The sequence below is a fragment of the Castor canadensis genome, chromosome 4 (assembly GCF_047511655.1).
Source record: "Castor canadensis chromosome 4, mCasCan1.hap1v2, whole genome shotgun sequence".
Lineage (NCBI taxonomy): Eukaryota > Metazoa > Chordata > Mammalia > Rodentia > Castoridae > Castor > Castor canadensis.
Genome location: NC_133389.1, coordinates 75,856,098 through 75,883,065, shown reverse-complemented (window position 1 = coordinate 75,883,065; position 26,968 = coordinate 75,856,098). Strand labels below are relative to the sequence as shown.

The window sequence follows — 26,968 nt, the reverse complement described above, 5'->3', positions numbered from 1 at the left end:
AGCACTTGGATGCTTGAGAGCAGAGCTCTTGCATGGACTTCCTTGGAGCCCCCATGACACCTTGAAGATGTTGAGCTGCCTGGAGGATCAGCTGATTGTCACCCCAGGATTTGGCTGGTGGTCAGAAGCAGGTGTGCAGAGCGCCAACCCTAATGGCCAGGAAGCAAGCATCCGTTGCTCTGCTGAGGAGTGAACTTTCCTGAGGCCTTGCTGGCTGGGGTTGCAGGAGGCATGTGGGAGTGGATATGCCTGCAGACTGAGGACAAAGTCCTGTAATAAATTACGTGGGCCCAGAGTGCTCAGCCATTTCCTCCTGGAGCCTGTCCGCCTCTTCCTCTGTCCCTTACTCTATCCCACACCCAGAGCCCTTATCCTACCTCCTTTCCCAGGTCTTTCAGAGTGTCCAGGGTGGAGGGGATACCCATCCTGACAAGGTAAGGAGCTCCATGTGTACTCCATCAGCTGGAGGAATGGAGGAGGGGTTCATCTCTGGGAGGTCACTGGACCCAGGTAGGGCAGGAGGCACAGACCTGGGAATGGAGTGGGGCAGGCCTGTGGGGTAGAGGTCTAGAGATTCCTCTAAAGAGACTGGAAACCGGAAATCTCAGCCCAGGGACTCGGTCCATCAGGCTGTAGGGCCAACCCTGGGAGGCCGAAGAGGAGGAAATAAAGCTGTGTGGCCCTCTGCTATAAGGTCGACCTGAATAGGGCGATGCCCAGTACTGGGCTGCTCCATCCCCAGCCTCCTCACAATGGTAGGGCCTGGCCTTGGAATCAAGGGGCATTAAGGGCAGTCTGAGAAGGCTCACTGTATCCTCAAGGCACTCTGGTACATTGCTTCCATTTTATGGACAAGAGACTGAGGATGGGGGGCTAAGGTACCCACAGGAAGAAGCAGAGCTGGAGTGACTCCACAGCCCAGGTTTATCTGACTGATCCACATACCTTGGACAATTGTGTTTAGTTACTTCTGAAAGGCCTGGGCCCTGGTGTGGCAAGCCAAGACCTGCCTGGCCTCAAGGCCTCCTTTGGATGGGAGTGTTAGGTGGTTGGGGGAATGAGGGGTTGGGAAGACAGATGTGGCCTTGTGGCACCTGGATTGCCAGCATAGGGTGTGCCTACTCCCCATTTCACAGAGAAGGAAGCTTGAGACACAGAAGTCAGGAGAGATTGGCTGAGGTTGGCAGGTGTGAGGTCCCCATCCTAAATCTCCTAACTTGTTAGGGTGCATGTGTTCCCTGTGTCTAGGACTCCTCAGGATCCTCTTTGTAACTGTAGACCCAAATTTAGTTCTCATCCATAAGACCTCTGAACTCTGTTCAGGATTTTAGTTAGAAGAAAACCAAAATTCTAAGAGCAACTTTGAAATACACTCACCCAGAAAACTCTTTTTTGTTTTTGTTTTTTTTGGCAGCACTGGGGTTTGAACTCAGGGCCCCATGCTTGCTAGGCAGGTGCTCTTACTATTTGAGCCACGCCACTAGTCCTCCCAGCAAACTCTTGTAAGAACCCCTCAGTTCAATGATTATTTAGACCAGAGGACTCCCCCATCTCCCTAGAAGTACTGGACATCCTGCCACCTGCCCCTCAGGTGATGTTTCTCAGAGGACTGTTCTGTTTGGGGCCTCCTGCACCCAAGCTGTCTGTGTGAGGCTCTGTGGAGAGGTGGCATAGCAAGGAAGGACATCTAGTTTGTCTCTAGGCATTTCCAGAGCTCCACATTTCATGTGTCTTAAATAGTTCTGGCTTCCTGATCCTCACTCCATTTACATAACAAGCCTTTCAAGGAGGAAGAGCAGATATAGTAGTATGTTTTTCATGGAAGAGGAAATTTTGAGATGAAGTAAAACAACGTCTCAAGGTCTTTAGACTATGAGGTCCTTGAGGGTAAGGGCTGGTCTCCTCAGGACTTCCCTGTCCTGTACCACCCAGGACCAGCAGAGAGTAGGCACTCTGCCCAGATATGCCAAGTGGATAAATGGAGTGGGGAGGGGCAGAAGGCAAGCCAAGGATGGAATCAAGATTTCTAATCCAATGTCATTTTATACTCTTCTCTACCTCTTCAGTGTGGATCGTGGTCTTTCACCACTAGTTGTGGAAAGGAAAAGTGACCAGCAAACACCAGGGGCACAGAACTCAGAGCATCAAGAAATCACAGGAGGGTGTCATGCAACTGGGGACAAAAGGTTGGGGGATGGTGAGCTGAGTGGGCTTTGAAGGAGAGGTGGCTTGATGACAGTGGTGGAGAGCAGGGGATATCAGGAGAAGGAAATGCCACTCACAAGGATGCCAAGGAAAGAAAGGACCAGTTCAGTTTGGGAACTGTTAGCACCTGGCAGGAACCAAGTACAGGCATAGGGGAGTAGTGGGGGATGCTAGGTTACTATCTTAGTCCATTTTTTCGCTGCTAGTAATGGAATAGCACAGCTAAGTTCTAAAGAGGTTTATTGTGGTTCCTGGTTCTGATCCAGGGTCAAAGGGCTGCATTTTGTGATGATGTTTTTTGCTGGCAAAGTCCCAAGGTGTTACATGGTAAGAGACCAGAAGCATATGTATACCCTCTGATCTCTTCCTGTTCTTATAAAACCACTAGGATTCAATCATGGATACTCCCTGATGATTTTGCCTAATCCTATTTACCATCCAAAGGCCCCACCTCTAACCACCAGAGCTCCACATTTCATGTGTCTTAAATGGCTCTGACTTCCTGATCCTCACTCCATTCACATAAGAAGCCTTTCAAGGGGGAAGAGCAGGAATGGTAATATGTTTTCATGGAAGAGGAAATTTTGAGATTAAGTAAAACAACATTCCTAGGTCTCTAGACTATGAGGTCCTAGCAAGATTGTTTCTACCCTCTTAATTCGTCACACTGGGGATTAAATATCAATGTGAGTTTCAGAGGTGATAAACCATATACAAATCATAACAATTACTTTCCATAGTGACATTAATGTTCTTTTCTTTACTACCCAAAACAATTAGCCACTAGCCTAGTTTTAATTTGCATAAAAATTAAATTTAAATAGACATATGTAGCTAGAGGCTACCATCTTGGTCAGTGCAACCCTGTAGGATCTTGCAAAGTCAGACAAAGGAAAGAGCAGTAGAATAGCAAGGATCTTGGAGCCCATCCTGGATTCAAGTCCTGCCTGAGTTACCAGCATGGGACCTTAAGCCCGTGTTTCCTCATCTGTCAAGTGGAGCCACATCACTTACCCTGCAGGGTTTTGTGTGGATTAAATTAAATTAGTGAGCTACTATTGAAAAACTTGTAGCACAGTCCTAACTGAGTCCCTACTCTGTTCTGGGGGCTGGGGTGGCAGCCCAGGATATTTTGCTCAATTCAGGGTAGAAATTAGAGGCAAGAAACATCGAGTGAATGAAACATTGCTGGGGATTATGGGGAGCACAAGGACAGTGCATGGGTAAGGATTCCCAGAGAGGCTCCACAGACAAATGTCAAGAAACTTTCGATAGTTTGGTTGCTGTCCGAATAGATGCATGGTCCAGGGTTTTTGCAAATATCTCATTTGAACTGTGCTCTCTGCACTGGGTCTGTGCTTGGCACAGTGATCTGCTTATGCTCATTTGTGCTTGACTCAGAAAGAAGATGGCTGAGGTGCTCACTGCCGCCATCCCAGGAAGATCATACTGCAGTCAGAGCCCAGTCTATGCCAGGCTAAGGGAAAGTCTTTTTCCAAGTTTTAAAGGAAGCAGGTGGCACAAATCAGTCTAAATCAGCTTCGCATTAAAAACAGAAGACATGGCTGTGAAATCTGGCTGTTCTTATCCAGTCTCATACGTACCCTCTCTTTCATCCACCACCTGCCTTATTTGGGGAGTAAACAAAACAGAGTGGTTTGAGGCAGGTTATAGGTAGATCCATAATAGAACAGAATCCAAAATACAATAAGTGAGAAACTGAGATGAAAAGAAAATCAAGGTAGGAAAATACAATGTAGCTGGGGAAAGATTAGGAAACAAAATGTCCTGTATACTTGCTAGGCAAAGAGGCTAAATTTGTCCCAGGTGGTCAGTCAGAAGTCACAAAAAAGCAGAGAAAGACTAATGATATCCTCAAGTTAGCACAAGCCAGTTTCTGAGGAGCAGGCCAGCTCTCCGATGGAATGTCATGAATGGGGTACTAAGGAAGAAATGACATTGGTGATAACAGTACTTCCAGGAGGATTTCTCGAGGGCTTCTGCAGGAAAAGGAGGCGGGGCTCTCCAGCACTGTCTATATGTGAATGAGGCACCCCACCAGCTATCTCTAGAATGAAAGAGGCTTTCTTAAGGGCTAGTTCTACATCAAGGGGTTTTCTGTGGGGCTGTGTCTTTCAGTTGTCTCTGGGCAAGCTGACAACTCAGGGAAAGCGGTTCTCTAGACAGGTGAAAGCCAAGCTTACATTATTTCTTGAGAGTTGGACAGGGTCCATCAGGAGCCAAGACGAATGGACTCCTCTGTCCCTTTGGTTGTGGGAACAGCCTCAGGGAGGCTAAGGGAACAGTTGAGCCAGGTCTGAGCAAGTGGGTTGATGATTAGGCGACACAGGCTGTTCCTTCACCCATACCTTCAGGGAATCACAAGCACTTGAACCTGGTTGTGTGTGTCTGTGTGTGTAAGTGAAGGTGGGGAGGGATAAACACAACCAAATTTGCTCCTCCTTTGATGTTGCTGAGCACAAATAAGGTCCTTGCTGTCCTCAGCCTCTGTGTTTCTTCTCTGGAGGGGAGAGAGCCCTGCTCAGGGAAAAGGAATTCTCTTAGCCACTTTGCCATGACTGCCTTCCCCACTAGGGGCTGGACCAGCCTCTGATGAGCCAGCCAGCTGACACGTATTCTGGGGTTTGGGCATTGGGGTGGCCAGGCCCTGAGCTTATTAGGAGAGGACCGATGAAGGGCTGTGTCTTTACATCCTCACCCTGGGCTAACCTGGACAGAAGAGAAGGGAGCCCTTGTGGTGACCAGGAGCATTTGTCTCAGGGACCAGGTGTTGCAGGAGTTTGCAAGCTGAGATATGGGACTCTTGAGACAATTAGCAGGAAGCAACATTTTATTGTGCCAGCACAGACTCAGTGGACTTATGTCCAAAGGCTGAGCCCCGAGAACAAAGGGGTCTCACCTTATGTACCTTTGCAAGCAGGTTACGGAAGCAAAAAGCAAGGTCTAATCCATATATGGTTATATTTAATTTTTTTGGCTACTTTATCCTAGTGCTATTGGACTTTCCCCTCCCTGGTGCTATGTGACCTTCTTCATGTTCAGATTTCTCAGGTTTTATCTCTCTGCTATGCCATCCCTACCTCCATGCTACTTTCTCAGGACTCAGGCCTAGAATGTTTTCTTCTGATCCTCCTCCCTGCTACATTATTCCCCCTTTGATGCTCAGACCCACCTAGGGTCAAAGAGTATCATCTTTATTTAGAGTTTGTATTTTTATAACATCATTACATGAAAAGTCATTTGTCATCTTTTTCTCAAGCCCAGTGGTCTCCCATGTTGGTCCCCCCCCCTCCACAAAAACAAACATAGCATGAAGTAACATTTAGTGTCTGGGCTATAGACTAATCCAGTGAGAGGAACAAGTTTTTAGCTTTGGCAGAGATGGAAAATTTATTTTTATAAAAGGAGTAAAAAACTTGGTATGAGGAACTCTCATGGGTAACAGTTACTAATTTGAGGTGTATCAGACTCTCGGGGTCAAGACCCTTTTTATCTATTTTTATATTAATTACTTTTTCCCGTGTTTAATCAGATGACTTAAGTACAGTGAAATTTATAGGGTTACAGGTGCCACAGGTATAGTTAGGGGCAGCTTTCCCCTTGTGGAGGAGGGCTGCATATTTTGTCCTTTGCTAAACCAGATGGGTAACAATAAATAGTAATTGTGCATCCTGCTCAAAAGAGACAGAAGACAGCAACTAAAAACCTTTTACCATGAGATCAATCACCAGGGGTGATTTCTGCCAAGCCTATGGAAAAGACAAGGATGAGAACTACAGCAGCATATACAGACAAGGGGTGACAATACATTACAGTGAGATAACTGGGGTGAAAAACACCCGTTTGTCCTGTTGGAGAGTTGACTCCTCAAGCTTCTGCTGTGCTAGACTAGTCAGCTTCCAGTGGTGACTAGTGCAGGGTTGTCGTTCCTCAGTTGTTCTTGGTTCCCTGTTGTTTCCTGGGAAGCGGAGTCCTGCCAAGGGAGGGTGCTCAGGTTCCGGAGGGTGATCCTGCACAGTGGAGCCAGATCAGGGATGCACTCCCACTCGAGAGAAGCTAGCTTGACTCGACTGTGGAGGATCTAAGGAGCAATCTCTGCTCCTTTAACTATGGTGGGAGTAGACAAGATAACAACAAAAGGGCCCCTCCAATGGGCTTTTAATGGTTGGATATTTTATTTTATTTTATTATCCAGATAGTATTTATTTTTCTTTTAACTGAGTAGAATTACTATGGTAACAATATACTGTCAGTGTATATGTCTAAGAAAACTAGTTGTTTAAAAAAAGTTAAAACCACCATCTTTAAGTATCAAAGGACATGTTTAGAGCCAGTAAAAATAGTTATTTTGTCTCTATTTTAGTAGAAGACCCTGTCCAAAAATATGAGTTTGTGCCTGGAAGGGCTTTAATGCCAGATAGCCACACATGCATAAGAACCATTTCTTTAATCCTCTTGGCCTTGGTTATTTTTGAGAGGTCTGGCACCAGTGTCTCCATTTGAACTTTGATGGCATTCCTCCCTTGTCTCCAATCTGTCCCTGAGCAGTCTCTTCTGAAGATCTGTCTTCCATCCAAGTACTAACCAGGCCCGGCCCTGCTTAGCTTTTGAGACCAGACAAGATTGGGCACGTTCAGGGTGATAAGGCCTTAGACTGAAGATCTTTCTTGATTGGTCATTGTCAGGATTTCCTTTTTCCTGGATTTTGTTTGTTTGGTTTCCGTCCCACGTTGGGAGGGAATAATGAACAGATCAGGTGGGAGTCAGTGCCAACTAGACCCTTTTGGCCAAATTTAAGCAACAAAGAGGCTTAAGAAGGAGTGGCTCTTAGGCAGCAGGCTTCTAGACAAGGACAATATAAAACAAAAATCTAACAAAAGCAGATGTCTAAAAAGCTAAACTTGATGACACATAAGTAGTTACTAGAGTCATTTTTTTTAATGGAGTTGCTTATAAGTGTCCCAGAAGGATCAGAACTGTAATGACAAAAACTTAAGAGTCATCTTAAAATTCTGGTGGACAATTTAGCAACTAACAGAACAGTATATCAGTTACCACTAACTTTTTGTTACCGTATATCTAAATTTTGTATTTTAGAAACCTAGATATACTTGAAAAACATAAATATATTTAATATACAGGAACCAGCAACAGCATCACAGCTCTATAGAGGTTATATATACATATTAGTTTAGTTGTTTTTGAAGTAAAACCTTAGATTTTTTCATTATTTGGAGGGGAACAGTGTCGGTGACCCCAAATACCCAGTCACAGACATATTTGGGTACCAACTGTACCAACCGAAGACAACAGTTGTTTAACATGAGGTCATCTAGAAAGTTTTATATAAACTGTTAGAAAATAAGAGGTATGGAAGAGGTAGAGAGAAGGCTCAAACACCAGTACAGGGTTTATTGTTCAGGCAGGAGGCCTGTGGAGGGAGACCCCAGCAAGAGAGCTAGAGCCCATTGCCATACACAAGCTTGGGCTAGATATAGGGGGCTAGTGGAAAACTACCAGGAAGGTCACTAAAGGATATTGTTGCTGGGCAACCAAGAAAGATAAGTTGTAGTTAGGTCACTGTCTGCCCAACTGTCCTTGGCATCTATCCAGGGAGATAAAGGTAGGCCATCTGCAAGGGGAGGAGGTCTAGTCCTAACATGGCTTCTTCATTGTTAACCCCAACATAAACCAAATCCTAAATGAACATGACTCAGTTACCTTAGTAGTTAAAACACCAACAAAAATCACCAGAGAACATAGGTAAATATTTATGGGAACTAAGTGTAGAGTTAGGAAACACAGTGGCCAAGAATCATGGCTCAGGTATTGATAAGGGATCACATCCCAGATTGTTGACATTAACACATGGCTCACGACATACAGCAGGATCCCACCAATCTGTAGTCAAAGGAGCCCCCCTAAAATAACAGGCCAAGTCTGGCCATTCCAGGGCAAAAATTCCCTCCATCCAACATGTGGAAGGAGTAGGACTAACATCTCCACTCTGTTGAGTCCAATAAAAAGTGGAGGTCTTGACCTCCAGTGTAGTGCTCGTTTTTGAGTTTTTGGGTTTTTTTTTTCCTATCTGGAGGGTGCACTTGGGCTTTACCTAAGTACGTTTATTTTAACTCTCACATCAGTGCAGCAGTATTCCCTGTGCTCAGCTGCATCTTGTTTTTCTGTGTTTTAATAAATTCTTGTTGTCTTGCCAAATTTTTGGATTAACCTGTAGCACCAAAAATTCCTGACAGTTATCTTGACAAAACAAAAACCGTTTTTAAGACAATTTTTGTAAATGGTATCAAGAACAATACAATTTTTTAAAGATAGCCTTGTTGTTATGAGGTTAGAGAATTAAGTTTTTAGTTTAACATCAGTACATAAAATGTTGACCTTATAAAACCTTTAATGTAACTCTTAGACTTTAGTTAACTTAATCACTTACATAAGCATCTATAAGCTCCATCTTTTATGACAACTTACTCTGTATCTTTATGACAACTTATTTTGTATCTCCTGGGGGAGCTTGTTTTTGTCCCTTTTTTAAAGTTTTTTTTATCCTTTTATTTAAAAAATTATATCTTTAATATCATGTTACTTGTTGAAATTAATTTACAAAACCTTTTAACTTAGAACCTCATTTTAAAAATTATTATTATTCATTTATTCACATGTGCATACATTGTTTGGGTCATTTCTCCCCCCTGCGCCCCCCCCCCTCCACTTCCAGGCAGAACCTATTCTGCCCTTATCTCTAATTTTGTTGAGGAGAAGACATAAGCATACTAAGAAAGACAAAGTGTTTTTGCTAGTTGAAATAAGGACAGCTATACAGAGAGATTCCTAGCATTGCTTTCATGCACAAATGTGTAACAACACAAGTTGATTCATCTCTAACTGACCTTTACCCTGGAACTTAGAACCTCATATTTGTATGGGAAAAAAAAAACCAGAAAGAAAGCAAACTTAAAATTATTTTTTTGTTTAAAAACAAATTATAGAAAGCCAATTTGTTATTAGACCCCTGTATTATAAGAAAGAATTTAATTCCAGATTGTATTTATGGCAGAATGAAACATGCAAAGGTCATTTATTTACCCAAATTCCAAGATTTTTTTGCTGCAGGTTGTGGCCCCCCTTTTCTTCTCCTCCTGCCCTTTGCCCCCCAGCTGAAGTGTTAACCCCTGAATGCCTGTATCCTAGTGAGAACTGATTAAAATAAATTTGAAAACCTGTTTTCTTAAAAAGTAGCAGCAGAACAGAGTAATAATTTTTACATTGACTGTATAATAAGAACTGTTTTCAAGATGTTTACATATTTACGTGTAAAAAGCCTAAGCAGTTTATAACAGAGATCTTTAAAATAAATACTCTGGTTTTTTTTGTTACCTTGAGTATCATATTAACCTTATAGCAGCATTTTAAGAACCACTTTGAAGATGTTTACATACACACTCACTCTGTGAGCACACCATGAGATGGATGCATAATCTGACCAGCCATTAGCAAGGGAAACCTAAGCATCTCATGACTGTCTCAATAGCAGACCAAGCTTACTGCACCAACCTTTTGGAACAGTTTTTTTACCAGCAACAATCAAAGTTGCTCCTTTTCCCATCTTTTTTGGTAGGTTCTCCCTGTTTATGGAGAAGCTAGAATTAAAGGTGCCAGCAAGTTTAGTATTTTTGGCATATTTTAATAATCCTAAATTTTTTTAATTTACTTTTTATTTTTAAGACATAAAAACTCAACAAAAAAACTTTCATCCTTTTTTGTCTCCAAACATTTTATGACATTTCATTTTTTCTTTTTCTTTCCTTTTTTATCCATGAAGACCTTATCCCAATTTTGTTTCCATTTTTCCACTTCCCTCTTCTACATTCACAACCCTTCTGCGACATTCCTTTTCTTTCAAGTCATATCACATCTAATGTATCAGTGCAAGTTCATCCTTCATGTGTTAATTTTGGTAAGAGCTAAGGTAGTGCTGAGCCTCAGTCCTCCTTCAGGATGCCCATTTTGGGTGAAGATGTGCAAACTGGGGCACCAAAGCTAACCACCAAGACTGGAAGACTCTGATTTCTCCTCAGTCTGCCCAATAAATTGCTACCTGAACTTCAATAAACAACAGAGTCTGGTTTTTGAAGACCAATTTTAGCCTCTTGGCTTTTTCCATTCTCCTGGGTATTAGGGTTTTTTGGGGGTTTTTTCACAATTACTCTGTAAACTTCATTAATCATAGTTTTATCTAGTGACCCTTCCGGGGGCCATCCTACACAAAAGTAGGCCAATCTACTTCACAAAGGACCTTTAGCTTGTTAGGAGTTAATTTAACTCCATAGTCTCCATTAAATCCCTTTTTTTTTTTTTTTGCCTTAAAATATTTTATTTTATTTTTTATTTTAATTTTTTTCATTTATTCATATGTGCATACAATGTTTGGGTCATTTCTCTCCCCATTCCCCCTCCCTTCCTCCCCCACCCTGTCCCCTCCCTCTCCCCCCCACCCCCTCTCTTCCAGGCAGAAACTGTTTTGCCCTTATCTCTAATTTTGTTGAAGAGAGAGTATAAACAATAATAAGGACAAAGTGTTTTTGCTAGTTGAGATAAGGATAGCTATACAGCTATACAGGGAGACTCCAAGGGAGTGTTTTTACTCTGATTTCCACCCATCTCCTTCCCATTACCAGATGGGAAGACAGACACAGAGTGGGAGGGAACTCCTCACTCACTTTGCAGCTGGGCTGCATCTCAGTTCACATTTTCATATACTCTCATACAACACCATACTTCCACACCACCCCCTGAACCTGAGAGACATGCTTTCACCCCAAAAATTGAGAGACATGGTTTCACCCCAAAAATCACTCCCAATATCCCTTTGGGAGGTGATCAGGCTCCCCTTCTGCCTCCCGGAGCAGGCCTGAATTTGAACCCAGACTCTTACAAGTCTAATGAGTGGTGCTCCCCTTCCCTCGCTGGTTCCTGCACCTCACTGTGTTCCGTTGTGCATCCAAGGCCCTCACCCTGACTCATAGGGAGGATGAATCACCCTCCAGATCAAGTTGTCTGTTGGCACTTGGTGGGATCTCCTCCTGGCAGTCTGGGGGACTCACCCTGGTGAGAAGGGAGATGATAACTCACCATCTCCGCAATCCCAGATAACAAGCCCCAAAGAAATGTTGCAGGAGTTTGCAAGCTGAGATATGGGACTCTTGAGGCAATTAGCAGGAAGCAACATTTTATTGTGCCAGCACAGACTCAGTGGACTCATGTCCAAAGGCTGAGCCCTGAGAACAAACGGATCTCACTTTATGTACCTTTGCAAGCAGGTTACAGAAGCAAAAAGCAAGGTCTAATCCATACATGGTTATATTTATTTTTTTTGGCTACTTTACCCTAGTGCTATGTGACTTTCCCCTCCCTGGTGCTATGTGACCTTCCTCATGTTCAGATTCCTCAGGATTTATCTCTCTGCTGTGCCATCCCTACCTCCCTGCTACTTTCTCAGGACTCAGGCCTAGACTGATCCTCCTCCCTGCTACAAAGGAACCTGTTAGGTTCCTTTGCCACTGGAGTCACGCCTCCAGTCCATTTTACTCTGGTTATTTTGGATATATGAACTATTTGCCTAGGTTGGTTATCAAATTGTGATCCTCCCAATCTTAGCCTCCCACGTAGCTAGGATTATAGGCACGAATCACTAGCACCTGGCAAAACAAAGTATTTTTATAGTATAATGTAATCTTTGTTGAAAAACATAGATTTGCCTCTCAGGTTGACCCTCACATGATACTCATGGGGTGGTACGTGTGTACATCAGCCTGACTTCCTTCCAGCAGAGGGACTTGTCCTTTGGGGCTGTAGGAAGAGGCTGAGCATCACTAGCTGGAACAGAGCAGATGGAGGGGACACCAAATCTGGACCCACAGGCCCCTGTCTCCAGCAACCAGAGACACTTTACTTCAGTGGGTCTGTGGCTGCTGTCACCTCCTCCTGCTACTCCTAGGCAGAGGGTGCCCTCTCTGATGGGTCATCCCATGCCTGGCCACCCACTGAGCTTGGGGCTGATCTTAGTAGAGGGTCAGCACTGTGGAGGAGGAGGCAGAAGCTCAGGTACCCCAGACAGTAAAATAAATAACAAAAGCATTCTTTGGGTATGGAAATGACAGAAAGGAGAAGTCTCCCTCCTTCCATTTTCCACCTCAATAAAGCCCTGTTAACTGTTTAATTTCCTCCAAATTATGTACCTTCATTTCTTCTTCCCCTCTGCCCCCTCTCCTATGTTTTTCAACAAAGATTACATTATACTATAAAAATACTTTGTTTTGCCAGGTGCTAGTGATTCATGCCTGTAATCCTAGCTACTTGGGAGGCTGAGATTGGGAGGATCACAATTTGAGACCAACCTAGGCAAATAGTTCGTATATCCAAAATAACCAGAGTAAAATGGACTGGAGGCGTGACTCCAGCAGCAAATTGCCTGTTTTACAAGCATGAAACCTTGAGTTCAAATCCCAGGCCCACCAAAAACTCTGCAGAACTTTGTTTTTATTACTTACTAATATGTTAACACATATGTTAGACTGTACCATTTGAAACTGCCAATATTTGACCATCTTGACTTAGAAAAATGACACTTTCATATAGTTCAACCTAATGACTTTCTTTTTGTTTGTCTAGGCTTTTTTTTTTTTCTTATTGTTGGTTCTTTCTTTCTTTCCCTTCCTTCCTTCCTCCATCCCTCTCTTTTCTTTCTTTCTCTTTCCCTTCCTTCTTTTCTTCCTTCCTTCCTCCATCCCTCTCCTTTCTTTCTTTCTCTTTCTTTCTCTTTCCTTTCTTCGCTCCTTCCTTCCTTCCTCCCTCTCTCCCTCCATTCCTCTGTCTCTCCTTCCTCCCTTCCTTCCTTCTTTTCTTTCTTTCTGAGACAGGGTCTCACCACATGACCCAGCTGGCCTCCAGCTGGCAATCCTCCTGCCTCAGGCTCCTGAGCACTATGCCCACCTTTATCTCTGATTTTTGTTTTGTTATGTTTCGTTTTGGCTTTTACCATCAATGCTTACACATCTACCTTGATGAGATTTTACAGGTGTATTTGTAGGGTACATTTGCAACAGTGAGATTGTGGGGACAGTTGTTCAAATTTTTGATAGATATTACCAAATTATCCTCCACAAATGGTGACACTAATTTGCCCTTGCAACTGTGTGTAGGCAGGCAGGATGAGCTCCAAGGTCACACACTACAGTCAGCCTACTGACACAGCCAGGGATGGTTCAGCGATGGCCTTCTAGGATTGTCCATCTGCCACCCAGAAGCCCCTCACCTTCCTCCAGCTCAAGTCCTAGGTGGGCAACTGTGTGTTTTGGGTGTGGCCAGAACCCCCATTTGGAGGATGTTGAAAAGTTACTGAGACACTATGGGCCTTAATTCTCCAAGGGACAAGCTGGAGAAATGATAGCAATGACTTTGGTAAAGCACCCGCAGCACGTGGCTGGGTTATGCTGGTAGTAGCTCCCTTCCCCTTTCTTCCCTTCCTTCTGTTCCTGTCCAGGACTCATCTGGCATGGTGGTTGGAAGCAAAGGCTCTGCCCCAGCCCTGTTATCACCTGTGTGTGCTCTTGTGCATATCCCTTAAGTTTGCCAAGCCTCAGTTTTTCCAAATCTGGAAGGCTATAGAAAACAATCATATGTCTGGCACAGAATTATTGTGCAACTGAAGGAAACATTGTATGTGGAGCTCTTGTTATGATGAGGGAACTCAGCCTTTGATCTCTTGGACCCTGGCAGGCTCTTTATCCAAGGATCACCATTTACAGCTATCCATCTAGGGCCATTGACCAGGCTGAGTCAGCCCTGAATGCAGGGTGGTCTAGCCCAGATCCTGTCACCTGCTGGACTACACTGACTCTCTCCCTTATGGTAGCCCTTCCCACCTACACATTCTTTTCCTTGTGTTATGGCTTTCATGCCAGGGACCCTGGCACTGGAGATGTGGGGAGGAGGCAGCCATCTGGTGGTATAGGACAGTTTCCAAGGCTTACTCATTCCTTACTCAGCCTCACACGTCCTTTTTGCTTAAAGAATACTTGCATCCCTTTGGAGGGTTAAATTTCATTAACCCTCCAGAGTAGGTGCCCTTTTGGGGCTGGCATTCCATAGGCCAGAGTCTCAATGTTGATTTTTCTTCTTGGACCACAAGGCTTCTCATCTATAACATGAGATGTCTTCAAGGACAGCACAGAGTTCTGTTTTAAATGAGAGGATCTGGGTGACGTGCCCCACACATGCTCTGGTACAAGCCCTATGCCCACTCCAGCCTCCTCCTACTTCAACAATACTTGGGTCTTCTCTATACCCCACCTCCCAACACAATTTTTGGCATTTGCTTACCCATTCCCCTAATACTGAGTTCAGTGACACCATGGAAATACAAGTTAGTGGTGTGGTGGTTTTCGAGAGGGTTTTGAGACCCACAGGCTTACCCTTCTGTCTTCAGGGGAGAACAATTCTCTTCTGGTTCCTGAGGTTAGGTAAGACACTGACACAGTCCCAGTGATCTCTTAGGGCTTGACAAGGGGGTCTGCACTAGGAAGAAAGCATTATACCCCAAAGACTAGAAACTTTCAAATAAACCAATGCTCCCACAAGACAGAATGCTGCATCTGCTTTCTGGGGAAGGTGCATCCATCTGTCCATCCATCCACCCGTCTGTGGAGAGCAGATTATAAGAAACCTATGAGAACTGGACATAAGGAAGGCGAGATGCAGCTCAACTGTTTTTCCTAAGATTATCTGTAGGCCGAGATAGGCACAGCCCTGGTCACAGAAGGGGAAATGCAGAACAGTTGCTTCTCCTAAGTTGTTTGCGAGAAGCAGGAATGCAGGTTTCTTCTGTTACAATGTCACACCCCTCCCTGAGAACCGCTGCTCCACCCTGTTTACCACTGGGTATAAAAGACTCACTGAAGGACACCGGGCTTTAGTTTTGAGGCTTTTGCCTTTGCTTTGAGGCTTTGGCTTTTTGCTTTTGGCTTTCGGATGGGGAAGGTGTTTTGGTGTGGGAGGCTTTTGGAAGGGAAAAGAACTGCTAAAGGGAAAAGATTGCTGAAGGGAAAAGAATTGCTGAAGGAGAATGCTAAAGGGGAATTGTTAGCAAGCCTGAGGGCCAAGACTTTAAGAAAGCTAAAGAGACAGTACAAGTCTGGGGGCCAAGACTTTCAGAGATTATGCTAAAGAACAACTAAGAGAAAACATGGGACAGAGCAAGTCTAAGGAAAGAGGTTTTAAAGAAGATTTTAGAAGCAATGTTTTAAGAGTAAGGCCTTAAAGAATAAAGGCCTTTAAGGAGTAAGGCCTTAAAGAACAAAGATAGAGAAAAGAAGCAATGAGCGTTGTGCATCTTTACCTGAGCGCCCAACACACCTGACCCCACTTTCTGTCTGTCTGTCTATCCTGTGTCTTTTCTGAATCTCCATTTGCCCCCAGTTAGGCCCAAGTTAAGTTCAGAAATAACCAGGAGTGAGAGAAAGCTAGCTTTAACAAAGGAGCAAGAGAGAAGTCTCGTTCCATCCATCCACCATCCACATACTCATCTTCAAGCCCATCCACCCAGCTATCCATCCACCTACCCACAAGCCCATCCTCTCACCCCAAACTCCACCTATCCATCCATCCATTCATTCAACAAGCATGTCCTGAGCTGCTTCTATGGGTAAGGCACAATCCAGCTCTCAAGTTTCTCACAGGTACAGGAGAGACATACCCAAGAACATACAAAAACAGAAGGAAGTGCTGAGGTAGAAAATGGTGCTTCTTATGTGAAGATGACAGTGCTGTGTGTGTACATGTGTGTATGTGTGTTCCAAACTCACATCAGACTGAGTATGGAGACACTGAGGTAAAAGAGAACATGGATTACTTTGGGACCTGCATGAAAGGAAGAGATGAGAAAGAAGGCAAGCTGAAATGGTGGGCAGGTTGTGATGCTGAAGATTCTGAATACTATAAAGTTATGGCACACTACAGCTTTGGGGAAGAATGGTGTGATCAATTTTGATGTTTTTCAAAGGCCACTTGGTTGGTAGGTTGAAGGATGAATTTTTGGAGCGACCAAAAGAAGCAAGTACACCATTCTTCCAGGTGAAGATGGGGCTGGGGCTGGGGAACAGCCTCAAGTTTTCCTTTCTTTTAATTCTCTTATCTCATTTTTTGTGATTATTTTTCAGTTTCAATTAGTGCATATTAATTGCACAAAATAATGTGTTTCATTATGTCATCCTCATGTTGGGATATTCTTTATTACTGCTTCAACCTCATTGCTCATTATAGATCTGCTTAAGTTGTTTATATCCTCTTGGTTCAATTTTAATAGGGTCAGATGTGTCTAGAAATTTATCAATTTATTCTAGGATTTCCAATTTAAAATATTCCCCAATGATCCTTTGTATTTCAGTGGTACCTGTTGTAATAGCGACCTTTCATCTCTAATTTTATTAATTTGGGCCTTCTCTCTCTTTTGGTTTGGATACAGGTTTGTCAATCTTGTCTATCTTTGTGAAGAATAACTACGTTTCATTAATCCTTCGCATTGTTCTTTTAGTCTTCATTTCATTAATTTCCTCCTGACCTCTCATTTCTTTCTATCTACTAGTTTTGGGCTTGTCTTATTCATGTTTTTCTAAGACCTTAAGGTATATCATTGCATTATTTATTTGAGATCACTCTGATTTTTTATGTAGGTTCTAGTAGGTATAAACGTTCAGCCTTTGAGGCATCCCATAGGCTCTGATAAGCTGTGGTTTCATTTTCATTTGATTCTAGGAATTTTTAATTTTCCTCCCTGATTTGTTCAATCTCTGTGTGTTTCCAGGTGCTCTATCACTTGAGCCATGCCTCCAAGTCCTAATTTTATTCCATTATGATCTGATAAGATACAAGAAATTATAACATTAGAATCTTCCAGGTATGTGGGGGGGTGGCTAGTGAGTTGTATCTAATGTGTCTTGTAGTTCCTACTGTCTAGGCTGTATGTAGACTGAGGGTCAAGCCACTCAAGGATCAATTGTCTGCTTCAGGGCTGCATTCACTTTAGAAGCTTCCTTTCTGTGCATACTGGGAGCCATGGCTGGTCCCAGTGAGCTTTGTGACCTATAGGCAAGGCAGGTTCCTTCACTCCAGAGGTCCCCCAGTTTGCTCACCTAGGCAGGAGTGGCACATGTCCAGGCTGAGGGGTATGTTCTGAGAGCACTGAGCTCTTCACTGAAAGGGGAGAACCCTGGGAACCCCACATTGCCTGCTGATCTCAGGGCTGTCAGACCCCATCCAGCAGTAAACAACCCTGCATGAAGAAGGAGGCTGGGGAAATGGAGGGATCCCTGGACCTGGCTCAGAGCTCTCAGTCCTAAGTGGCAGCAAACCACAAAGGAGGCAGCTCCAGAGTCCAAGCAATCCACTGGCCCTGGGTGGGGCTCAGAGTTCTGAGTCTCCACAGTAGTTCTCAGACCATGGATCTCACTCCTCACCACAGAAGGCAGGACCACTGACCACCATGCCCTCCACAGCCTGAACTCCCTGCTGTTAGACTCCTCAGGGTCCATGTCTGACCTTCCCCCTCATTCAGCTGCCTCTCATGGTTGTCTTACACTCATGTACTGTGGCAGGGTGTCCCCAAGCTACCTGAGTTGCAATTGTTTTCTGCCCTCGGGTTCCCAGAGTATCTCAGTCTCAAACAATAGGCCCCCTCTCAAGATGCTACATGGTCTTAGCACTCCAAGATCCAAAGAGAGAAAATGGATTTCTTCTTAAACAGTTGGCCTGTCACATAAGAGAAGTCACTGTCACACTAAATCCTCCCACTGAATGTAAGGCTTACAAGAACTGTAAGACTTATCTTGCAGATAGGACTCCCAGTCTGTTGTCACCAGGGTGATCTAGCTTACCTAGTGGTTATGGCTTTAGTTTTCCCTCCATTTTTCAGTTGGTAAAAGTGTGTTTTATAGCCCAGAATGTGGTTTATCCTTGTGGATGTTCCATTCTCCTCATGTTCTACTTTGAAGGGAATGTGTATTCTGCTGTTGTTGAGCAAAGTAGTCTGTAAATGTCACATACACATATACGCACGTGGTTGTATATTTGATTAATGGTGCTGCTGAGGTCATCTATGGTCCTCACTGATTTTCTACATGTTGAAGCTGTGAAGTCTCCAACTGTAATAGTGGGTTCATTTATTTCTCCTTGTAGTTCTGTCAGTTTTTGCCTTATATATTTTGACCCTTGTTGTTAGACACCTACATATTAAGGACTGTCATGCTGTCTTTGAGACTTTGTTCCATCATCATTTTTATTTCTCATGATTTTCCTTGCCCTGAAGTCTGCTCTCTGTAATTAAACAGCAGCTCCAGGTTTCTTTTGATTAGCACAAGTTAGCATTATAAGTCTTCATCCATCCCTTTAATTCAAATCTACTATAATTGGCTTTGTTTTGTTTATTCTTTTTTCTTTCTTCTTTTTTTCTTTGGGTGGTACTGGGGCTTGAACTCAGGGTCTCACGCTTGCTAGGCAGGCTCTCTGCCACTTGGACCCCTCCACTAGCCGTATGTCTTTATAACTAAGGCAGGGTATTTTTGGTACAGGGATAGAAACTCAGGGCCTTCTGCCTGCGAGGCAGGTGCTTTGTCCCTTGAACCACATCCCCAGTCCTTTTGTGCTTTAGCTGTTTTTCAAGTTTTTGCCCAGGGCTGGTCTCAAACTGTGGCCCTCCCTATTCCCATCTTCCAAGTAGCTAAGTTTTTAGGCATAAACTACCACACCCAGCTAAATGTAGATCTCTTATAAGGAACACGTGGTTAGGAGTCACAAGATTTTTGAGTTTTGTTTTTATTTTTTTGAGACAGAGTCTCAATATGTATTCCAAACTGGCCTTGAATACATGACTCTCCTGTCTCAGCTTCCCAAGTACTGAGATTACAGGCTTGTACCACCATGCCCAGTGAGCCTCAAGTTTTTGAAAGAGGAAATCCTCAGGTCCTAGTGATCATTTGGGTGTGAGGAATAGGATGGTTTGGAGTGTTTTCTTTAGCAGTTGTTAAGGTCATTCATTGAGAGAAAGAATGCAAGATGGAGCAGGTTTGGGGATGAGATGAAGTGCTCTGGTCAAAGTGTGTTTGACATGCCCGTGGCACATTTGCAGAGAAATGGGGCCTTGGGGGGGGTGTGGATTTGGGACTCAGCTCCTGGAAGTACCCAGGGGAAAGTGGGGATGTGTACAGAATGAGAGCCACCAGGCTTGTGAGAAGTCTTTGATTTCAATGAATCCAAGTGGCTTAGCACAAATAACGAAACTGGAAAAAAGATAGAGATAGGATTTTTGTCTTTTGTGACCTTCCTTCTACACCTGCCAATTATATTCTCAAACCACCTATTTTCAGGAAGCTAGCACCATAGCCTCTGGCATTTCTCAAATCATACTCCATACCTTGAGACTGGAGACATAACTCAGTGAGGTATAGGAAGGGAAGATGCAGTGTGGCAAGAACCTGACTCTGCCTACCCATTGCAGATTCCAGCTCTGGGTTTCTCCATGCCAAGTAGAAATTTGAGGCCCACCCATGGTCCCCAGCTCAATCTCCATCTGGCCTCCTCACTTGGTGGCATTGACCTCCAAACAGCTGACTGACACCTGTCTCACAGGTGTTCCTTGTTGGTCCTGATAGACCTTGGGGCATGGCTGGTCACATACCCCAGGCTCCAGGGCCCTCCACTAGCCTTGGCTTGCACTGGTCTTTCTGTGACCCACTGTGCTTCATCAGCCCTGCCCTTCCACAGCCACTGTGCCCAGCGCCTGATGGGCCCCATGGGCAACAATCACATTGCATCATGACCCCTTGATCCCCCACTTTTCCCCAATCTATCAGAAATCTAACAGATTTCCATTTCCTAGGAATCTTTTTTTTTGGAGGGTCATATAATCCTCATAAATAAAATATAAAAATAGAATGCAATAGGCACACATGATATGGTCCATCTCTTTCGGGAACATTGCTATTTCCCTCAGCTGACTCTTGCTCTCTCCTCGCAAGTTCCCAATGTCAGAGCAAAGAGTGGTCAAGGATCAGCCTCCTCTCAAAAGAGCTATTGGGGAGCCGGGATTCAGTGAAGGTCTTCTCTGCACTTTGCACAGGTTCGAGAAATAGAGAATGCAGGGCAATGAGGGTGGATCTTGGAGTTGGAGTAGAAGACTCCCCTTCATTGACCACTGAACAGCTTTGGTGAAGTCTCAGCAACTTTTTGTTGTTGTTGTTTTGTTTTTTGGCAGTACTGGTATTTGAACTCAGGGCCTTGCTCTTGCTACACAGGTGCTCTACCACTTGAGCCCTGCCCCAGCCCTTTATACCTTAATTTTTTTTTTTGATAGAGTCTTGTGTTTTTGCCCATACCAGCCTGGACTGTAATGCTCCTACCTAAATCCTCCTGGGTAGCTGAAATGACAGGCATGCACCACTATACCCAACGTATTTATTGTGATGGGGCTTTACTAACTCTTTTTTTCACCCAGGCTGGCCTCCAGCTATGATCTTCCTGATCTCCACTTCCTGAGTAACTGGATTACAGGAGTGAGCCACTATGCCCTGCCCAGTCTCAGTATTTCTCAGCCTCCATGTTCTCAGCTGTAGAATGGGGGTGACATCATCTGGGTATCCTTTGGAGGATGTCCAAAGGATTATTACACTTACAGGGAGCTGGCCTAGAGAAAACAGGTGCCTGGAAACCAAGGGACAGGGTGGGACTCCGACCTCAGGCCAAGGTGCCACTTTGGATTCTGTATCATGTTCCCTTTGCACAGCAGATATCTGTGTCCCAGTGACTAAGTGATGGCCCTGTCTGTAAGAAGCTCTGTGTGTGTGTGTGTGTGTGTGTGTGTGTGTGTGTGTGTGTGTAAGGGATTTGAGTCAACAAATACTGAGGCACTGCTGTCACCTGGGAGTTGGAACAGGCCTCCAGACTGTCTGGAATGATGTGTGACTGGTGGGGGAGTCTGGTGGATTCACTCATCCATCAAAACCACCATCACAGTGACACCAATTTCAGGAGCTTCCTGTGCCCTTTCATTGGCCAAATACTGACTAGTTCCTTCTGGGGCAGGCCTCTGCTAGATGTAGGAACCAGCATAGTGAACACCACAGACCTGCCTCATGCTGCTGGGTGCAAGGACAGGGAAGATGCCAGCACTTGAGTCAGGATGGTGGGCAAGGGGCTCTTCCTTCACATGAGCAGATGGGGATCCTGACCCCTCCTCTGCCTTCTGGCTGTGAATCAGGCTCACTGGTGAGCTCCTAGAGCATTGGAGCAGTCAGCTACTGGACAGGTTTAAATGAGGCAGATCCAGGTTCAGGTCACTGTTGTGCTACTTATAATCGAGCCACCTTTTCTTTGTTGAGCCCTGTGTAAAAAGCAGCAGAAGGCCCACATTCTGGGGATGCTGTGAGGTTCAGATAAAGAGTATAACCATATGTTGCTTCGTTGAACTGCTTAGTGAGCCCTTCCCAGGACAAATGGTGATGGCTGGTTCTTGTGGATGTCGGATCAGATAAAATTTGGGCTTCTGTACAACAGGGCATCACCCCACTCCCTGTGTTGAGCCCAGGGCTGAGTGCAAAATGGGTGTTCAATCAAGACAAGATAAGAGACTGACAGGGGTTCTTCTTACACTTGGGATGAGACTGTGACTATGCATCTGTTTGTGCAGAGCCATTTCTGGAACCAGGGCCCTGGCCAGGCACTTAGGGATGGGCTGATGAATGCACAGAACACCTGCCCTTGGTGTGGAATGTCAGATGGTGGGGCACTGACATCTGCTTTCTCTCTTCTTACAGGCTGCAGGGAACTGCTGACCAGGATGTCGGTGTTCAGACTGGTAAGAATTGCATTTATTGCATCAATGGGTTATTTGTGGAAGTTACCCAAGGCTGAGTTGAATCATTTCTAAGGAAAGAAGGAGAAAGGCAGATACCCCAGAAGGAAAATAACCAGAGACAAGAGAGTTTGAGGAACAAGACATATTCTGTTATCAGAAGAAAACAAGCTTTGTCACATCTAGGAGTCCCTCACTTCAGGCTTAAAAGAGGGGTTCTTACTCATTGTCTCATTATGACACCTGCAGAGAGCTGGCCCAGAGAAAACTGGTACCTGGAAACCAAGGGACAGGGTGGGACTTAGACCTCAGGCCAAGGTGCCACTTTGGATTCTGTATCATGTTCCCTTTGCACAGCAGATGTCTGTGTCCCAGTGACTAAGTGGTGGCCCTGTCTGTAGGAAGCACTGTGTTTTTGTGTGTGCGTGGGGGGAAGGAATTTACATTTACTGTTGAGTTAACAAATACTGAGGCACTGCTGTCACCTGGGAATTGGAACAGGCCTCCAGACTGTCTGGAATGGTGTGTGCCTGGTGGGGAGAAGCTGGAAGACTGAGGGAGTCTGGTGGCTTCTGACCCACCGAATGGACAGCTAGAGTTGGTAGTAGTGTTGGTTTTCAACTAGAGAATAGAGATGAGACCCTTTTAGGCCATGGAAAGGATTTGTACAGGTTGTTACATCTCAAACATTAGAACTTGGCACCACATTGGTACATGATATAGGGTTTTTTAGATTAATTTTGACTAATATATAAAAACATAAAAATTGTACATATCTGCGATATCATGGATGTTTTGATACATGTATACATCTGTAGGTTCAAAATCAAGGTAAACATATCTAGCACCTCAAACACATGATATGAGTTTGAAGGCAAAGCCAAATCTATTTCACAAAGGAATGCTCCATGGTGGCACCAGCTCAGATGTCCCCAAATGCCTCCTGGGGCCACATGCTAGTCACAATTGCAACAGTGAATCTGCTCCACCTTCTAAGACCACAAGTTCTCTGAGGGAAGGGTCATGGACTTATTCATCAGTGAATTCTTCAGAGCCTTGCGGTGGCTGAATAAGGACAGGCACTTAGAGAGTTTGTGACTGACACACTGTCTACCCGCGCCCACTCTGTCCTGGCTGCTATGGGACTTCTGTCAGTATTACATTCCATCTCCACACCTGCCGTATGGAATCATCACTTTCCAAAGATGAGGAAATCGAAGCTCAGAGAAGTTAAGTGCCTTTCCCATGGTCACATAGCTCATGGACTGTGAAGTAGTGTGTTAGTCAGTTTTCCATGACTGTAACAAATACCTGAGAAATTCAATTTATAAAGAGAAAAGGTTTATTTTGGCTCACAGTTTGGGAGGTTTCAGTCCCTGGCTGGTTGGCCCCACTGCTCTTGGGTCTGTGATGGGTAGCACATCATGGCGGGGGGCTTGTGATGCATCAAATCCACTCACCTCATGGCTGGGAATCATAAGAAACAGGAAAGGGCCTCTTCAAGGGCATGCCCTCCTGTGACCTAAGACCTCCCACTGGGTCTGCCTGTTAAAGATCCCACCACCACCAATAGCACTAGCCGGGAACCAAGCCTTTACTACACGAGCCTTGGAGGGACATTCCAGATCCAAACTCTAGCAGGTAGGTTAGGCCTGTCTGTCTTCAAAGGGGCTTTCTGTTAGTTTGCTCAGGCTTCCACAGCAAAACTCTACAGGTTAGGGGCCTAAATGACGACACTTAATGTTCACAGCTCTAGAGGCTGCAAGTCTAAGATGAATGTGCCCTCAGGGTCACTCGTTGGTGAGGCCTCTCTTCCTGGCTTGCAGAGAGATAGTGGTTCCTCACTACATCTTTGTATGTCCTTCTTTCTGTGCTTGGGAAAGAGGGGAGGGAGGGGGAGGATGGAAGGGAGAGAGGGAGAAGGAGAGAGAAAGAAACGGGGAGAGAGAGAGAGAATCTTTTTCTTTTTCTTAAGAACATTGGTCCTACCAGGTTAGAGCCTCACACAATTCAGTCAGTAATGGGACTAAACTTTTACTTTCTTGTTTCTTTTCTTTTCCTTTTTTTTTTTTTTGGCAATACCAGGGTTTGAATTCAGAGCTTGCTAGGTAGGTACTCTACCACTTGAACCATTCTGCCAGCCCCCGTTTCTTTACTTTTACTTCTAGAAAAATTTAAATCACACCTGTGGCTCATATTGTTTTTCTAGACAGTGCTGGCTTTGGCCAGGATAAAGATTTCTGAATTGAACAGTGTCCCCTTGCAGTGGCCAAGGGGAAGGAATGAGTGGACTGGGTCTAGGCCACTTGCTTCAGCCCTGGGGTGGCAGCAGTGCTCCCTAAGTATCATGTGGCTAAGAACTGGGGAGAGAGAGTCTCCTAACAAATCCTGAAGCCTTACAGAAGGTACATTGGTCCTGCTTGCTATTCATTTTCTCCTGATTTTGACTTTGAGGAATCCCATCAGGGACAGACACACACACATATGCATTTATACATGCACACACACACATACACACACACTCACATACACATACAGACATACACACACAGACATCACACATGCACACACACAGGTGACTTAAGGAGGCACATACAAATAGACTTTGTCTCCTTGTGATCACACCCCTGCCTCCCACCTAATAGGCGAGTGAAGGGACCTGGTGCTGCCATTCACTCCATGGCTTTTAGCACTTTAATCACACCCACCTTCCTTCCAAATAAACACTGTGAACATAAACATGTGTGTATGCAGAGGGACTGGGGATAGAAATAGTTTGCACCTTAAAGTTACAATTAGTTCACGTTCTCTGTTGGGTTGACGCCATCCCTTATTAATTATGCCTTGAACTTTATTCCTGAGCTTACCCTTTACCAGCCCATACCTTGTCAGACTGGAGGTGATCTAATGACAGAGAATTGGGGCATTTCTAGAAGAAACAGGGCCTCCATATCAGCCATCTGGCCATGTGGGAAGGCAGGGCCCATGTCAGCTGACAGACCTGCAGTGAGACTCAGACCCTAGGTACTGCCACTGGAGATTCCTTGGTGACCCTGCTGCAGGCACCAAGCCACTGCCAGCCCATCTTTCCTACTGAGAGAAAAGAATGTGGCAGGTGGACACGCAGCTGCAGAGCACAGTGCACTGCCATGTCAGCGAGTGGGCCAAGGTCCATTCATCTTGGAGATGTTAGTGTAGAGGCAACTAAGGGTGGGACCTCCTGGGAGTGGGTTGTTGACAGCTTCAGGCCTTTCGGTTTCCCTGCCTCAGTTTCTGTCCCAGGCTGGCACTGAGCCCTCTGCAGGCTCATCTCTGCACAGCAGGAGCAGCAGCAGAGCTTTTTATCAGGAAGAGCAATGCAGGCTCTGGCTACCTCTGCTCTCCGTAGCTCAGCCTTTTTTCTCTTCTCGCTCATTCTTCTCACAATTCAGCTGCTTCTGTGTAGTCCTCTTCTTCTGCTAATAGAGTTCTTAATAAGCAGTTTTCTGCTTATTTCCTAGTAGAGCTTTGGCCAAATGGTAAATCAGTCATTCCTTACCTTGCAAAAACCACACTCTGGTTCTTTTATTTTTTTCTTTCAGTTGCCATCAGGCTGACTGACACCTCATCACTCAGACTGGATTACAGATATTCTGTCTCTCTCTCTCTGTCTCTCTCTGTCACACACACACACACACACACACACCACACCTCTGGCTAATATCAGTTTTTCTGTGAGATGCTGATCATCTATCTTCGACATTTAATTTTCTCACTTTGGTGACTGGCCAGCTGTTTCTGCTGCTGAAATTTCAGCTTGTCATAGGAAAGCTTGTCCTAGGTCTCTGAGGATGCTGATGTGGTTTAGTTGGTCCCCTCCATACCGTGGTGTCCTTATGGTGTCTTCTGCTTCCTGCGCAACTGTTCCTTGCTATTCCTTTTAATTTAGCTTCTATTTGTTAAAATCGTACAGGCATGCTCCCCACTTCTTCCTCCCACTGTCAACCCTTAAATGGGTCCCTTTTCCCCTGTCTCTCTGATGTTCTGATTTTAGTTGTTAATATTACTGTCCTCCTCTGTGTTCGAGAGGACAGCTATTCATGCAGAATCCCTAGCCCAGCATTCACATGCTTACTGTCACTCTCTATCCTCCTGAAAGTGCTAAATCCTAGTTTTGATTAGATGCAAGACAGTTTTTTACCCCCTCTTATCAAAGTAAGCACTACTCTCGAGGGATCCATGCAGCATATTGTCGGCAGTCATGCTTTGCTAACACCAGGATGATTTCTGAGAAATACATCCTCAGGCAACTTCGCTGTGTGACTATCACAGAGTATACTTACACCAACTGAGACAGCTAGACATCATGAGGTGGTACAATCTTAAGAGACTATCATTTCGTATGTGCTCCATTATTGACCAAAATGTAACATTACGTGACCTGTGAGTATACACGGGCTTTCCTTTGCTATATTTTATAATTGTCTTTCCTCTGCTTAGTCTTTTGTGTATTTTTTAAAAAACTGTTTTAACCCTCAATTCTGTCCTAAATACATCAAGTGTTTCTATTCATTGGGAGTTCCATCATTTTCTTTTTCTTCTTCTTCTTCTTCTCATCCTCCTCCTTTTTTTTTTTTTTCTTCTACTAGATTTTGAATTCAGGGCCTTGTGCTTGCTAGGTGGGCACTCTACCACTTGAGCCACATCCCCAGCCCTTTTTGCTTTAGTTGTTTTTCAGATAGGGTCTCGTGCTTTTTGCCTGGGCTGGCCTGTACTGCAATCCTCCTACTTACACCTCCCACATAGCTAGGATGACAGGCATGCACCACCACACCCAGCTTTTTGTTG

General features: G+C 44.6%; 1 protein-coding gene across 1 annotated transcript in view; it reads left to right on the top strand.

Moving 5' to 3' along the window:
* Positions 1-292: 292 nt before the first annotated feature.
* Positions 293-26,968, top strand: part of Myo7b (myosin VIIB) — an 86,372-nt gene continuing 59,696 nt past the window's right edge. The window contains exons 1-2 of the mRNA XM_074070464.1: positions 293-434; positions 22,104-22,144. Coding sequence (XP_073926565.1) covers positions 22,127-22,144 — 18 coding nt within the window. The 5' untranslated portion in view covers positions 293-434; positions 22,104-22,126. The remainder of the gene's footprint in view (positions 435-22,103; positions 22,145-26,968) is intronic.